Raw genomic sequence first — 16,254 nt, 5'->3', positions numbered from 1 at the left:
AAAATGATACCCACCTCCAGATCCTACCCAGATCAAGCCAGCTGGAGCTTCTTGGAGTGAGGCCGGGGCATCAGTGAGCCAGCGTCGAGATCCGCTGCTCTACTGAAGGCTGACTCAGACCCAAGTTCAGCATTTTCTCAAGAACGCTTCATAGAATTGGTTTACAGTTTGGGCCTTGCTTTCAAGAGCCACATAAGATCTGATGAACCCATTCTCTGCAATGTTAGCAGCCATGGATAAGCGATGCCTAAAGCCGCTAATTTATTTGGGGTTGTAAAATGGTGGTGTTTGCAAGTGTGAGACCTCTGCCCATGTGTCATCAGTTTTCAGACTTGGAACTCAGGGCATCTATGACCTCTGAACTCAGATCTCTTCCTGATGGAAGGACCCTGGTCCTGACAGCGTCCCACATTCCAGGGTGTGGGTGCCCGGCCTCCAGGGGACAGGGGGGAGGGGCTGAGAATCAACCAGGAGGATGATGCTGGACCAGGGCGTGAGTTGTCCTGCTTGCTGACAACTTCAGGCATCCTTGAAGAGCCAGTCAATTCCTGCTTCTGTCCTGGCTTTTGAAGATTGATTTATTTGAGAGAGAGAGAGAGAGAGAGAGCAAAAGCATGGGGAGGAAAGGCAGAGGGGGAGGGAGAAGAAGGAGGAAAGAATCCCAAGCAGACTCCATGCTGAGCGCACAGTCCAGCACGGGTTCGATCTCACAACCCATGAGATCAGGACCTGAGCTGAAACCGGGAGTCTAATGCTCAAACAGCCGAGCCGTCTGGGTGGCCCCGTCCCGGCTTTTAGTATTTAAGGGGAGAGCTCTGTGGATTGGGAGTCTCCGGCTGGTGGTGGCATCAGTTTCTCACAGGACTTCAGTGATCCTGGTGTTGGTCTTTGAGACTGAGGTGCTGCTGGGCCTACAGTAACCTTAGGGTGGTGGCTGGGGCTCTGTCTTGGAAAGAACAAAGCCTTCCCAAGTCGGAAGCCATAAGCCTCGAAAATGACCATGAACAGCAACACAGAAGCCTCCGCACCTCGGCGCTGGTGCATCGGCCACGTTCTGACGCTGCGAGACCTTTCTGAAAAGCCCCCCTCTTCCTTCAGTCTTGCCTCCTAGAGTAGGTACCATCTCTCTGAGGAGCAGGGGCAGTTAACATCCCGTCAGAGTCTTAGATGGGGCAATCTTTGGTCTCCTCCACCGATCACTTGTTACTTAAAACCTAAACCCATAAAGCTTCCTGAACACATTTAAGATTTGCATGGGCAGTGCATCTGTGGTCCTTGGGCTCACAGCACTCAGGCCATCATGTGACTGTGACAACCTGTTACAGCTGCCGCTCCAAGTGACCGAGAAACACTGTCCCTTGGACGCCTGAGCAGCATGTGACCCTTGTGGGCCTAAGTACATCATGGGCATCCTCTGCCCTCACTTGCGTGCCATCAGCTGAGTCTAGGAGTGATGCAGGGGCCGGACGAGGCCTAGAGTAGGGGTGTTTCCAAGGAAAGTCAATTTACCTGCCATGTCTTGGGAACTTTGGAATCAGGCTTTGGAAATGAATCAGGGATCATCCCGTTGTTCTCACTGATTCTTCTCTTTTTCTAATGCGGCTCTGTCTCAGGGACAAGGATGCTCTGTGGCAGAAGTCAGATGCCCTGGAATTCCAACAGAAGCTCAGTGCTGAGGAGAGGTGGCTCGGGGACACAGAGGCAAGCCACTGTCACGACTGCAAGCGAGAGTTCAGCTGGATGGTGCGGCGGCACCACTGCAGGTCAGCGGGTGGGACCCAGCACCGAAGCAGGTGCCACCAGCAGGCGTGGGCCCTGCCGCTGTCTTTCTGGGAAACGCACTTTGCTGTTTGGTCCTGAGGGAACCAAACGATGGGGTGCATTAGGCTGGGTCCTGGCAGGACATGCAGGGATCCCTGAAGGGGAAGAGGATTTGATAAAGGGGTGTGGGCAGAGTCAAGGGGACCCACAGGGCCGTGGAGCACCCAGACACCAGCAACCCTTGGCCTCCCCCAGCCCTCGGGGACCAAAGGGGACGCAGCGTTACCGGAGCCCCGGGAGAGCAGGGATGGGGACTTGGCTGGAGGACTGCGGACAGCGGAGACCTTCCTAGGGCCCAAAGAAGGGTAGGCAGAAATAAATCTCATTTGTGGCCAAATGAGATGGAATATCATCCTCACAGCCCAGGTGGGTCTGGGGTCCCTTGGAGCCTCAGCCCCCGAGGCGTGGAACAGTACACCTGCATTCCAGTGGCAGAGAAGGTGGGCTCAGCCACGTACTTTATCCCCCTGCCTCCCAGGACCTTGGGAAAGTAAACATCTTCTCCCAGGGCCTTATCAAGATGGCTTTATTGAAATCTTATCAGATTGGCGGGAAGGCCACACTCCTCGGTGAGAGCAGAGCCAGGTCTGACGAGAGCCATATGGCATCTAGAGCCCAGTGCAGATCATGGTACCCACAGTGCGTCACCCTCACAGCCCGCGCTCGTTTCGCCCCAGGATCTGCGGCCGCGTCTTCTGTTACTACTGCTGCAACAACTACGTCCTGACCAAGCACAGTGGCAAGAAGGAGCGTTGCTGCCGAGCCTGCTTCCGGAAGTTCAGCGACGGCCCTGGCTCCCCTGACAGCGCCAGCTCGGGCACCAGCCAGGGGGAGCCCAGCCCTGCACTGTCGCCAGCCCAGGCTGGGCCCCAGGCTGCCAGAGGCCAAGGTCAGGCTCCCGCTCTTGCCCTCTGTGTTCTTAGGTGCCACCCACCCCGCCCCCCACCACCACCCCAGTGTGGCTAGTTAGCTGGAATGAGCTGAATTCATGGTTTTCTAAACGGGCATTAAAGAGGAGCTAAAAATGTATTACACCAGTTTGAGGCTTGAAAGAGAATTGAAAAGGGAATTCATTTCCTCCTGGTTTGAGTCAGTGTTATTTAATATGAGGTCTGTGTACCTCTTAATTCATATGCTGCCAGTGGAATGTACCCCACATCTTGGGAAATACTGTCTCCTGAGTCTCACCCCAATACCCAGCCCTCCTGCCAGAATAGCCAGAGGCCAAAAGTTGTGTATGGAAGTGACCACATCCTTCACCTTCTCCCTGTGGCTCACACGATCTCTCAGGGACCAAGGAAGATGTATTCTCCTCATCCTTTCACTCTGCTCGATAAGAGGAAGTGGGATCTGGTTCTGTTATTCCTGCTCCCAGCACAGGCCTGCAGAGCAGGCCAGGCTGTCCTCTCATGGACCAGACTGTGGATGTAGAATACCAGGGAGGCAGAGCCAAGATGGCAGGGTCTTGTCTTTGCTCAAACATCCCCAGCTCCTGCAGCTGGTCCCTATGGACTTTTCCTTGACCTCTGACTGAATGAAAGTCAGCCAACATTCAGAAATCCTGTTAGTTACTCTTTTGTTTAGCTGGATCATCCAGGAAGTTAGCAGATGCCATTATTTATATTTGGTACAAAGAACAGGGATGGTGGAATGTACTGGGCATAGCATTCTTATATCTTCTTCAAACCCATTTTAAATTATTTTTTTTATTTAAGTTTTGAGCATTCTTTATATGTTCTGGATAGAAGTTATTTATCACATATGTGTTTTATAAGTACCTTTTCCCTAACTAAAAACCTCATTTTTACTTTCTTTCAAAGAGCAGAAATGGTCTTTAAAATGCAGACAGTTTTAATTTTGATGAAGTCCATTCCATTTTTTTCCCTTACGGATCAACTTTTTTCTTTTCTTTTGGTGTCATATCTACCTTTGCTTAACCCAAAGACACAAAGATTTTCTGTTTTCTTCTAGAAATTTCATAGTTTGAGGGCTATAATCCATTTTGAGTTAAATTTCTATATATGCTACAAGCTATGCATAGAGATTCATTTTTTTGCTTGTGGTTGTCCAGTTCTTCCAACACCATTGGTTGAAAAATGGTGTTCTTTCCTCATAGAATTGCCTTTTCACCTTTGTCAAAATCAATTGGGTTTGTATCCAGACTTGCTGTCCTATTCCATTTATCCGTGTGCGTTTTCTCTCACTGATACCAGACTGTTGAGATCACCATGGTTTTCTAATGAGTTTTAAATCAACTAAAGCAGGTCTTCTAATTTTGTTCTTTGTCAAAGTGTTGGCTATTCTTGTTTTTTTTGCTTACCCATATCAATTTTAGAATTGTCAATTTCGATAAGAAATCCTGGTGAAATTTTGATTGGGATCACGCTGAGTCTCTAGAACAAGTTGGGAAGAATTGACAGGTTAACAAAATTGAGTCTTCCAATCCATGAACATGGTATAGCTCTCCATTTAAGTCTTCTTTGATTTCTCTCCTGATGCTCATTGTGCCTTCCTTCCTTGTCCTCCTTCCTTCCTTCCACCAGCCTCAGAAGGCAGGTTCAGAAGCGTGGCTGGGTGAATGAAAAGAAACCAGCCCTTCGTCCCCTCTTTCAACCTGCATCTCAAGTCCTCCATCATACAGGCCTCAGACAAGAAGGATGTTCCATCTAAATACAGCCTGTCCCAGTAGCCCTGTGGCAGGGCCAGCTGAAAGCTTGTAGCTTGCATGAACTGCTCTTGGTAAAGCGTCCAGGAATCTCCCCCTCCCTGACTCACCGTCAGATGTTCAGTGATGACAGGGTGGCACTGTGCCAGTGCTGAGGTCACTTGTTTTGATTTCTGACATTTCCTGTCTCCTTGTTTTTTTGCATTTCTTTGTCTTTCCTTTTTTCTGTCTTCCTTCTCTGCCTTTCTTTTACCTCAGGCCTGCCATCACATTTTCCATGACACAGGCAGGAAAGTACTTGTAAGTGGGTGACTGGCACAAGACTGTCCAGAGGGCCTCCTTCCTCCTGAGGAGCCTGCAAAGTCAGATACCAGGCTCCTGGTCAGAATCACAGTGCTTGCTGCCACCTTGAGTAGAGGGGGGATCTTGCCCATCCCCCATCGGATGAAGGTGAAAATGCAGGTCAGACAGAATCTTGCGTTCAAACAGGCATGATGGATAAGTCACATCTGTGTCTTAGGGAGTAAGACTCAGGAGCACAGAAGTGTGTTTACTCTTTTCTTAGATTCCTGCCCGATAAGGATTTGACAGGTTGGTTTTTTTCTTCTAAATAAGAGGCCTCAGAGAATATGTAAGAGCTTGAAATGTCTTTAAGGCCCAACTGAGGAGCTTAAGAGAAATCTTATAGTTCATCTGTGCAGTTTCACCTGTAGTCCCCACTACTTTCTGGAATGTCCTTGCCGCCATTTCTCTCCCACCCAGACAGAATAGCCATAGGTTGAGTGGGCCCTGAGGGCGTGTCCCGGTGGCCCATTCCATGCAGCCGCAGCCCCTCACTTCCCAGGGTGCCCTCCCCATCCTGTGCTTCACGGTATGTGTCTCTTCTATCCCCATTTGCCTCCGTGGCCCGGGTGTAGACGCTGACTACAGGCCGCCAGACGATGCCATGTTTGACATCATCACAGATGAGGAGCTGTGCCAGATCCAGGAGTCCGGATCCTCCTTGCCCGAAACACCCACCGAAACTGACTCCCTTGACCCAAACTTGCCTGAACAGTGAGTACACCTTGCCTTTATTTCCTACGTGCTCCCCAAGTGCCTTCTGACTAAAGGACCAGGAAAGTGAGAGTTTGGAAGCAGGATCAGCTGTCTGTGTTTAAGGGAAAGTGCCTCCGAACAGTGCTCGGGACCGTTCTGGAGACTGGAAGGCCAAGGTCAGGGTATCACCAGGGTGGGCTTTTCCTGGCACTTCTCTCCTCGGCTGACAGATGGCCACCCGCTCATTTCCTCTTTACGCCGTCACTGGTTGTGTGCGCACCCTGGCGTCTCTCTGTGTCCTGAGTGTCCTTTAGTACTTACCCTCCGCCGGCCATCTCATCTGTTTTGCAACAAGGCTTTCGAGGGATGGAATAACCATGCACAGTGCCACCCCATTGAAACGTTGGGATTTTGTGCCCAGGGACCTGTAGCGACAGGCCAAGTCCCCTCCGCCTATGGCAGCCTGGCTCAATCTCTCAGCCCCTGGTGTTCAGGCTTAAATGCAGTTTCTATAGCAAAGCACTGGCTCTTCAAAAGCCAAGAAAGAATTTACCCACTTTGCCTCCACTGGGGAGTTTGGTGATGCTCTTGCCAACACCCACATTGAGATCTCTGTCCCTCTTTTCCTGCCCAGAGTTCAGGAGAGCCAGGATTTATCAGGATTTCTGCTGTGTGGGAAGAGAGACATTTAATCCTCATGAAGCTCTCAGGGCAAGAGGGTTTAGGCTGAAGTGTATCCCTCCACTCTCCCCTGTTCTCTGACAAGAGGTGACTGAACCCGCATGTTGTGGCCTCACAGAGAACGCCAACACGATCACCCAGCCCTTCAGCCCCGTGCACTGTTGCTTCCAGAATTTTGGACCTCGCCTTTTCCCTCCCAGAAGCCCTGCCTCCCCTTCTGAAGCCCCTCCACCCTCCACCCACCACATAGCCTTCGACATTCTCCTGGGGGCCTGCTCTGTTCCAGCAGCCCCAAGTCAGTCTGCCACTATCACCTGGTCACCGTACTCCCTGCCAGGTGGCTGGCAGGGAAGGGAGCAGGGCCAGAGCCTCAGTGACCCCCCCGCAGCTCCCTGTCTCCTTCATCCCTCACCTTCCCCTTTCCCAGTAAGAACAAACACAGAAGGCTCTCTGACCGCTGACACGTAACTATGTTTTGGTGCTTGGAAATTGGGAAGTGTTCCAGGGAAAGGAAACTGCCAGCATGCCGGCCTGCGGCCTCCAGGGTGGATCTGGGGCTGGCGGACAGGAGCCCGCAGGGCCTGCACTCCGTCTGTCAGGGGCCAGTCAGCTAAGGGCCTGCACCCTCTTTGTGCGTTAGAGAAGACCCCGGGGTCTCTGGCAGGTCTCTCGTACGTTCCTTTTCTTCGTGAGTTTAAGACCAATCAGAAACACCAGGACTCCTAAGAAAGCGCGAGTGGTCTAGAGCCCTGGGTTTGCATAAGCCTTCCTGACAGGAAACTTCGGGAAAGAAATGAGCAAGTCCAAAGCAGGAAGTGAGCCAGAAGGGATTAAGTGCCCTGTGTGTCCAGGTCCCCAAGGGAAAGCAGGCCGCTTGGTAGCAGTGTTGTTGAAAATGACCGTCCGGCCCCTTCCCTGTGCCTGCCGCGTCTAGATGTGGTCCCGCTCAGTCGCTGTCCAACCTTCCAGGCCAGGGACGTAATGCCCTGGAAGCCTCCGGAGGCCAGATAAGCTGCTCTGGGTCACGTGGCTGTAAGTGTCAGGGCTAGGCTTGGAGCCCAGAGCTCCTCCCTCCGTCCAGGGGCCATAGGTCTGTTCTGAAGAGTTCAGTTCTCTTCTCGGGGTCCCACTTCCCCATCTGCACATCGGAAGCCTGCCCGCCCCCGCTTGCCTGTGTCCACTCCTCCCCACGTGGACACATTCTTAGGCTAATGAAGTTCTCTGCCTCGGCCCTCCCGGCACAGGGAGGGGACAGGGGGGTCCGCACACTCCTGAGCAGCCGCCCACCAGCGAGGATGGTGGCAAGAAAGAGAAGCACTGCCCTTCCCCTGGGGAGAACAGCTGGCTTTCTTCAGAGCCCTCCAGGCACGCCTGTTCGCACCTGCTCCCCGAGCTCAGCCATGCCCACCCTGAGCCTTCTCCATGGACCACGTGGTCCGTCTGTGCTCAGGACTCAGGTGGCAGGACAGACAGACAGAAAGCTCTTCTCGGCCCGTAGCAGGGCTGGGCCCTGGGTCTCTGGGCTTCTGCTCAGCCTTCATCCAGGCCTGGCCTCTCCTTCTGGTTACCAAACAGACCGTGTGAGGTCAAGCGCAGAGCCCAGGGCCTTGCGCCTGGGAAGCCTTCCACAGAGACGCACTGGGTCTGTCATGCTCCGCGTGCATCGTGGTGTCAGGGGCTGAGCTGTGTGCCCTGTCCCCAAGGAAGACCGCTCGGATACCCAGTGATACTGAGCCAAACTCGTAGAGACTGTCCCTGCGCCTCCAAGCCCCTTTGCCAGTAGTTGCCCTATGAGCAACGATTCTCGGTCCCAGGGCTTTGCAGGGGCTCTGGTGGGTTTGTCACCTGCCAGGAGATGTGATGCCTGCATCTCAGAAACAACATGAGAACAGGATATGGTGAGGATGGTTACGGTTAGAAAGCCGTCTGTGCTTGGGGTGGGGCAACCCAGCATCTCCCCCTGGGTGAGGACTACAGAGCTGGCGGTACGTCGAGTCCATCAGCTGTAGGAAACCTCTACTGGCCCACAGAGGGGCTGCTCCCTGGGGTCCTAGCCCTCGCTCTGCTGGGGGAGCTCCAGCAGGTGGGCCTCTCTCTGAACTAGTGTCCTCACCAGAAAAATGGGTATGGTAGCACCAGGCCTCCCCCCAAACAGCACTGGGAGTTACCCCAGACTTCAGAGGACCGGGTTCCCAGAATGGGCGCTGCCTTGAGGGGCCATTGGTGGAGAAGGTCAGAGCGAGCACCCCCTCCACTCCTGGACCCCGTGCTCCCTGCCCTTCCTCCACCCTGCCACCCACAGGGGCAGCTTCAGCCCTTTTGTGCCTCCGTCCGGAATGCCTACCAAAATCACCTGGGCTTCTGGCTCCCAGGCAGCCCCTGGAATCAGGGTCCCCATATGCTCCCCATGTCTCAGAGTGTGTGGCTATCCAGGGCCTCTAACCACCACCCCCCACCCCCACTGCCCCACAAAATGCTGGGAACATGGTGGGGGAGGAGCTTACCCTCGGGCCCTGAGGCCACCCTCAAGGCAGCCCGGCCCCCTTCTGCAGTCCCCCACCTGTACCCCATCATGTGCTGGTATGTGTGTGAGCAGAGTCAAGGGGAGGAGCCCAGCAGGGTTGAGGCTGGGAACTTGTCCTTCTTGGGGCTATTAGGTGAACAGAGCAGTCAAGACATAAAAAGTGCTCTATCTGTAAGCTGTGTGGGCTATGCCTGCCTCTGTAGGCAGCGGTGCAGGGTCCATAGCAGAGGGCTTGGGAAAATTTCTGCTCTCGGGTGTAGCAGATAAGGGCCCAGAGATACAGGCATGATGAGTGACTGAGGATCCAGAGAAGGTAAAGGAAGAGTCCATGGCTGTGCTCTCCTGGGTTTTCCTAAGCTACAGAAGGAGGGGCACAGCCTTTCTGCAGGGATCCTGGAGAGGGCATGTAACACAGGCCTGGGATGGGGCATGGCCTGATGGGCACCTGGTCTTGTTTGGCTCAGCCTGGCAGGCCCCTGGTTAGGAAGAAGCCAGCAGCCCCCGCAGCTGCCCCTCAGTTACTTTGGACCGGCAGCCCCCAGCTTGACTGTGCAGGCCTCATGAGCACTCCTAGAGGGAAGCAGGGAGGGAGGGAAGGGGTGGTGTGGATGGTGAACGGGCCTTGGGGAGGCAGAGTACCATGCCCAAGGATGCACAGTCACTGAGCCAGCGTCCGGGTGACCCCAGAGCCCTGCCGTCCCCGTCACACCACACTGCTTCCCTTGAGGTCTGCAGGGCCCCTGGCTTCCTGCCTCTTCATGTCCTCCTTTCCAGGTAGGGCCTCTGTCTCGTTCTGGGGAAGCCAGGGGCTGGGGGCCCCACTCTCAGCTGGGCTAAACCAAGGACGAACTCACCAGGTCTCCCACTTGGAGACCATTTATGTTTTGTCCCTGGTTGGTTTTTTTGTGTGGCTTTTTGTTGTTTGTTGTTTTGTTTTAGTTTTTTGTGGGTTTTTTTGTGAAGCCAATTTAAAGACGATAAAGGTCAGCCTTGTCACCATCGAAAGGGCAGATTTTGTTGAGCGAGAAGGCTCTCGGTCCACATGGCCCACGGACACTGGAGGCAGCTGCTCCCGCAGGTGCATTTAGGCGTGAGCGGGAGACAGTAGGGAGGGTCGCGTGGGCCTGATTAGGTCTGGCCCCTTGCACTGCTGGACCAGGCTATGGGGCATGTCCCCCACGGCCTCGGATGTACGAAGCACATGCTCCCGCGCCTTGGCAGCTCACAGAGGACGACCTGCGGCCTCGGTGTGTCGCTGGTTTTCCTGCCGCCATTGCTATCCTTGCCGCCCCTCCCCCTGCCGAGCACACAACGTGCTGAGCGCACTTTGTGCTCTTAAACCCAAGTCCCCCACACGCCAGCCCCCAGAGGCGGGCGCCAGGACGGCCCACATTTCACCAAAACAGAAGAGGTTAAAGGGACTGCCGACCAGTCTAGCCAACAGATGAGAGCTGGAGCTGGGATTCCACTCTGGTCTGTGCGGACCCCAGAGCCACACCACTGAGCCAGGCCCACGCCCCCTCCCCCACCCTGTGCACCCGCTTTCACCATTGGCGATTGGTTCTTTCCATTTTGGTGAGTGGTTTTGGGAAGCATGAGCCAAAAAAAGCAACTTTGCCTACTGAGCAGATTGCTAGGATCTAATATACTTACTCAAGTGTGTGACATTCCGAATGGCCTTATCCTCTGACCGTATCACGGTGGTTACACGAACGCACTTCACAATTTGGTCAGGAGGTTGCAAGCCACAGCGGAGGAGGAAACACTGGTATATTCCATTGCCTTGATAGAACAGTGCCTTAAAGTATATAGTTTTAACTCGTTTCCTATGCTTCGAGTCCCCAGAATAATCACTTTCCTGTATGTTCCACACATACCACGTTAAAGTAGAATGTGCCTGAGGATAAGCATCATTTAGAGACTTTTAAAAAGGTTTTATTTCTTTGTCATGAAAATCATATACTATTTGACACAGGCGTGTTTGTGTTCTATATACACCAATAACATGACTTACATATGTGAGAGTGTATCAGGCGTTGAACTATTGGAGTTTTTAAACGAGCAAACCCATCAAAGAATCCATTTCAGAAATGCCACTTCGACTCAAAATCGTCTTAAACTCCGCTTTGCACGTTTTCCTAACCTTCTCTGGACCCCTGGAATCCTCAGCTGACTCATTTGTTAAGGGCCCATTCATGTTCTCTGGTGTCCCTCCCTCTGGGATTAATCAAAGAGAACATAGGCATTTCTATAAAGCCCAAGCCTAAGGGGAGGCAGAGCCCATCTCATTTGTGTCCGGTGCCTACTGACTTAGGTCCCAGCCATGTGGCCCGGCACTTGTTTTCATGGCCTCCCTAAGCTCCGTGCTTCCCAGTGGCCAGAGGAATGTTCCGGACTGGGGAGCCCGAACCATCACCTGCCCTAAGCAGCTGTGTGGCAATGGTCCCCTCTTCAGCCTTCAGCCCCAGTCGCCATGAAGGAGAACCTGAGGTCTTAAGGTTCACACATCATTCCCTTGGAGCCAGCGTTCTTGGGCATAGAGGAGGGAAAGCCCTTCCAGTTTTTAGAGCTTCCCCCCAACACACACTGAGCTTCAGGCCTGGGGGTCTAAAGGAAAGCGGAATGTGTTCATGCCCGAGAAGCAGTGTCCCACACCAGCTGCAGGGTTCGGTGACTTCTCCATGAGAACGCACGAGAACACGAGCCATAAACAAAGCCTTCCTCGTTGCACCCAGAGCGCACAGCCGTGCTCCCGAGCAGCTCTCCGGGCCCGGGGAAGGCCTACAGCTGGAACATGCTGGTGGCCTCCACGTTGTGAGAGGCAGAACAGGTCTTGGAAGCCTCCTCGGAAGACTTCCATGGACCTGAGACACCCAGGTAAGGGAGACAGCCAATGTCCCTCATGAGTTTCCAGAAGTTCCTCCGAAACTTCAGGCCAACAAAGGCGTAGAGCACGGGGTTAAGGCAGGCCCGCAGGTAGGCGATGGCCTCTGTGATGATGATGGCGTAGTGGAAGCTGGTCATGGTGGAGTACTCCCAGCTCGTGCTATGGATGAGCTTCACGAGGTTGAAGGGCGTCTGGGTCAGTAGGAACACAGCCACCACCAGGAAGATGATCTTCAGGGACTTGTGCTTCCGGAAGCCTCGGGCGTGAAGCAGGGTCTTGATGATGACCGAGTAGCACACCATCATGGCGAGCAGGGGCAAGAAGAACCCCAGCGTCATCTGGGCGGCGAGAACTACAGTGGAAATCTCTTCATTGTGATAGCCACAGACAAGCTTGTCGAGGTCATGGACGTTGCCGTAGATGATCTGTGGCAGAGAAACCAGCAGGGAGATCACCCAGATAAGCAAGCACATGGCCTTGCCCCAGGCCATCCGCCTGGCCTGCTGGTTGTAGGCCTTGGTGGCCCGAACCACCGCAACGAAGCGGTCCATGGTGATGCAGGTGAGAATGAGCATGGACGTGTAGAAGTTCAAGGTGTAGATGCCCAGCAGGGTCTTACACATGACTTTGCCGAAGACCCACTCGTGGATGCTGGCATAGGCCCAGAAGGGCAGAGTGCAGACGAACACCAGGTCAGCCAAGGGCAGGTTCATCAGGAACACGTCGGTCAAGCTCTTCAGCTTCTGGTAGGAGACGTACACAATCAGCACCAGCGAGTTCCCCAGCAGGCCGCAGACGAACACCACCAGGTACACGGAGGGCAAAAAGAACTTGTGGAACTCCAGGAAGCGTTCGTGCCCCTGGCTGCTGTCATTGGAAGTGTTGAAGAACACAGGGTCGACGTAGTCATCCTCCATGGCGCGCGTTCCCGTGAACGCCTGGGAGGCAAACACAGCAATTATAGACGGGGCCCAGCGCGACACTCCTGTTCTCCTGCAGTCCTGTTGCCCCACTTTTAGGGAGCAGGTAGTCCGTTCCAGAACCCACCTATGTTCTGCTCAGCGACAGCACAGTCCTGTGTACTGAGGGGGTGGTTGCTCCAACGGCATGAGGGACCCTTAATTAGCCCTTAAGTCATAAGGCTCGCACCCACCTGGGAGACAACATGTAACCACCCCATGCACAGCCCAGAAAATCCGGTGCGCTGGTCTCGAAAGCAAAGGTCCCCGTGTGGTAGGATGGGGATGGTGACCTTCTGGAAGTACAGAACTGCTTTGTGGTGGGCAGGCTTGCCTTCATCTGCCCGTGCTGTGCCTCGCTTTCTGTTAAATTAGAACCCCGAACTGCTCTCTGTGGAAGCTAAGGTGCGTATCCCCCCACTGAGCGGGGGGGGGGGGGGGGGCGGGGAGGGGGGCTCTATTGAGGAGACCTCCAGACACCAGAAGGGGTTTGGAAGTTGACCAGAACTTCTCTGCCTGGGTAGACAGTCTATCCTGTCTCTTCTCACCCTCCACTGCCTGGATTTAGGTGTGCAAGAAACCAGGCATGGTGGTGGAGCCGGCCACAGCCAGCCCAGCCTGCCCCTTATCACCTGGCACGCCCTGTTCCACCACCAGAGCCTGGCTTCTGGAAGTCTTCCTCATCTTCGGGAATCTTTTGAAAGGAACCCTTTCCCAGAAGGGAACATTACTTTAGCTGGTGTGACTGGCAGCTTAGGCCCAAGGGGACTCATTTAACCAGTGGAAGATCTGGTTGAAATGGGATGCCAGATGGGCTCCTACAGGGGGTGCTGGGTCCAACCTCGCAGCGAGGTTTGTAGCAACAACCAGAGAGCCGCCTTTCCTGCCCGGGGCTCCCAGCCTTTCAAGGCCATCCCTTCCCTCTGCCCCCACGACTGTGCTGAGGACCACAGACAGGACGTGAGGGTGAGGTGCTGTGGTGTGGGAGCAGGGGCAGCTGTGGCAGGGCTTCGGGCCACTGGTCTGCAGAGACTCAGCACACAGTGCGGCTCACCACTGGTCACCCAGGGCCATATCCTGCTAGAACCTTAAGAAGTCTCCAGAAAAACAGGCATTTGGTTTAGCAAAGTCAGAACATCAACTGGCCAGATGAGGGCCTGTCCAAGGAGAGATCACGTTCTCCTTTTCTAATCTACTCGAAGACTTTTTGTCCTGCCTGGAGATGCTATCAGCCTTGGCACTGCCCCCTCGGTCCTCGTGGGGACAGAGCGCCCTTCTCTCCAAGGAAGGACCTCGCTTCTAGGATGCGACTGCTCAGTGAAAGGTCCCTGCTCTTAGACCAGAGAATGTGCGATGTGGGAGGGTGACAGGCCATCCGGAGTCCTCAGGCCCCACCAGCTCTGCGGGCTGCTGGGTTAAGTAGGTCAGGTGAGGGCATGTTTGTGTTACTGCTTCATCGCTTGGACAACAAAACAAGCGGCTTTGCTCGCCTTCAGAGTAATTATCAAGTCTCCATTCCTGCCTGACTTACCCTTGCCTGTTTATAGAAAATCCTATTACAGCTGCTGCTGGCACATTAATACTGATGTTAACTAGCTTCCCAAAGGGCCCATGCAGGTCCATTTGTACTAAGTTATGTTATGCTGGACAGATTGAGGCTGCACAGTTCTGTGCAGATAGACTAAAAATTAGTTTCCTTTTGGGGCGCCTGGATCTGTTAAACATCTGACTCTTGGTTTGGGCTCAGGTTGTGATCTCAGGGTTGTGAGATGGAGCCCCACGTCCGGCTCCCCACTCAGCATGGAATCTGCTTGGGATTCTCTCTCCCTCTGCCCTTCCTCCCTGCTCGTGCATTCTTTCTCACTGTCTCTAAAATAAATGGGTAAATCTTCTTTTAAAAAAATCAGTTTCCTTCTAGACATGTTAAAATCACTCATTTCTTTATCTTTAATAGCCAAAGTCCTATGTTGATTTATGCAGGGTTCTTTAATTTAAAAAAGAAGTAATACATTCAACTTTGGAAGCAGTGCAAATGTCTAATAATAAATAAATTAGCAAATTGCAATTCAGACATAAAATAGAACACAACTCAGATGTTTAAGAAGTGCTTTAAATGGTTCTGGAGAAAGCACTACATGGACACGACTCCCAGCCTCCGAGGCACAAAGTCAATGTGCACCGTTAGCCTTGGCTGTTACTGCCACAATGAACAGATGACCAAAGGGGTATAAAAGTGGTCATGGTGCTTAACTTTGATCGCAAACCCTTTGAGAGTCTTCTGAAACTGCAGACATTTTCCTCAGAAGTAACGTGCCTACCTGCCTTTCGTTCCAAGGGCTGGTGAGCCCTTTGAGTCCCTCTTCCACGTATTCTGTAGACCCTTGTTTAAGAATCCACGATGGCGGGGCACCTGGACAGCTCAGTCAGTAAAGCGTCAGACCCTTGGCTTCGGCTCAAGTCATGATCTCAGAATCCTGAGATCAAGCCCCACGTGGGGCTCTGTGCTGGGTGTGGGGAGCTTAACATTCCCTCTCTCCTCTTCTCTCTCTTCCCCTCCCCCCCCCCCAAAATTTAAAAAAAAGAAAGAATCCACGATAAGTTTTGTGATTTTGATGATGTATATATTTATATTTATATATTTTAAAGTAGGTTCCATGCCCAAACGTGGGACTTGAATCACGACCCTGAGATCGAGAGTCAAATGCTCTACCGGCTGAGCCAGCCAGTAAAAACAACAAAAATGCCCAGAGTTTTTCAGCAGTTTGCCTCTAGCTGTGAATTCGTGAGGATTTATTTCCTTTCCCCCTTTATGTTTGTCTATCTTTCCGAAGTTTTTACAGTGGTCTGTTGACTCACATTGGGAAAAGAAACGAGACAATCATCTGAGAGCCTGTGTTCTAAATTATAATGCAAAAGAAACGAAAACCAAGAATCAGAGATTATTCAGTGAACAGATGTGGCCAGTGGCTAGACTCTCCCCGTCTCCCTGGGAGGGCAGTACCAATGCCATCAGCTTATGAGCTCTCTGTGCCCAGAGCTGTGCTAAGTCACTTCACAGTCCTCTGGTCGTGGGGCGGAGGTGGAATCCGAACCAAGAGCAGCTGAGCCCTAAAGCCCGGGCATTTTCCCCCGACCCTGCACCGCAGGCAGGGATCAGAGGACCCCAGCAGCCTGAGGTTACTACCTGCCTTTTAACTCTATAAAGAAGAAGATAAATGACTCACCGGCGAAGAGACTCTGTCAGTTTGTCCTAGAAGTGAGCTCATTCGAAGCAGCAAGGTCTGCCTCTGTCTCTCTGTGATGTGGTCCGTGTTTCCGTTGACTGTCTTCTGAGAGCCCTTGGTTGGTGATCATAAGAGACCCAGCCCTACCCACCCCTGCCTTGTTCATCAGAATCCACGTGACCAGCCTGCATCTGTGTAATTTGGGGGTCAGAGATAGGAAGCAGTGGCTCTCACGTCCTGCGCTCCCTGCTGCCTGGCTATGGACGTAATCACCTGTCAGGACCTCAGAAGGTTTTTATTTGTAAATGAAGGGGGACAAGAAGTAGGTCTGGCTTAGGCAGCCCACTGAAGACTCATGGCATTTGTACCGTGACATCATTTCCTTCACTAATCATGTCTCTTTGGAGCCGTTGGGGCCTGGAGCAATGCAAAGTCCATGTTGTACCCCAAGTTCG

At 53.1% G+C, this 16,254-nt stretch overlaps 2 protein-coding genes across 2 annotated transcripts in view; one reads left to right on the top strand and one right to left on the bottom strand.

The window, feature by feature from the left end:
* FYCO1 (FYVE and coiled-coil domain autophagy adaptor 1) overlaps positions 1-16,254 on the top strand; it is a 67,840-nt gene that overhangs the window by 33,318 nt on the left and 18,268 nt on the right. Inside the window, exons 12-14 of the mRNA XM_032867837.1 lie at positions 1,614-1,763; positions 2,499-2,710; positions 5,404-5,542. Of these exons, the coding sequence (XP_032723728.1) occupies positions 1,614-1,763; positions 2,499-2,710; positions 5,404-5,542 (501 nt within the window). The remainder of the gene's footprint in view (positions 1-1,613; positions 1,764-2,498; positions 2,711-5,403; positions 5,543-16,254) is intronic.
* Positions 11,100-16,011, bottom strand: CXCR6 (C-X-C motif chemokine receptor 6). Its single transcript, XM_032867838.1, has 2 exons — positions 15,800-16,011; positions 11,100-12,554 (listed from the first exon to the last, which is right to left on the bottom strand). Exons 1-2 carry the CDS (start codon positions 15,839-15,841, stop codon positions 11,511-11,513), a joined length of 1,086 nt encoding a protein of 361 aa, XP_032723729.1. The 5' UTR covers positions 15,842-16,011; the 3' UTR covers positions 11,100-11,510.

The sequence above is a fragment of the Lontra canadensis genome, unplaced genomic scaffold (assembly GCF_010015895.1).
Source record: "Lontra canadensis isolate GAN:19392208 unplaced genomic scaffold, GSC_riverotter_1.0 scaffold35, whole genome shotgun sequence".
In the NCBI taxonomy this organism is placed as follows: Eukaryota; Metazoa; Chordata; class Mammalia; order Carnivora; family Mustelidae; genus Lontra; species Lontra canadensis.
This window is presented reverse-complemented; position numbering and strand designations above follow the sequence as displayed.

Bases quoted from the DNA above. Each gene is read 5' to 3' on its own strand.
- CXCR6 (XM_032867838.1), bottom strand. From the start codon at position 15,841: ATGAGCTCACTTCTAGGACAAACTGACAGAGTCTCTTCGCCG. The intron at 12,555-15,799 runs GTGAGTCATTTA...TTTGCCTCCCAG, and splicing joins CTGACAGAGTCTCTTCGCCG to GCGTTCACGGGAACGCGCGC.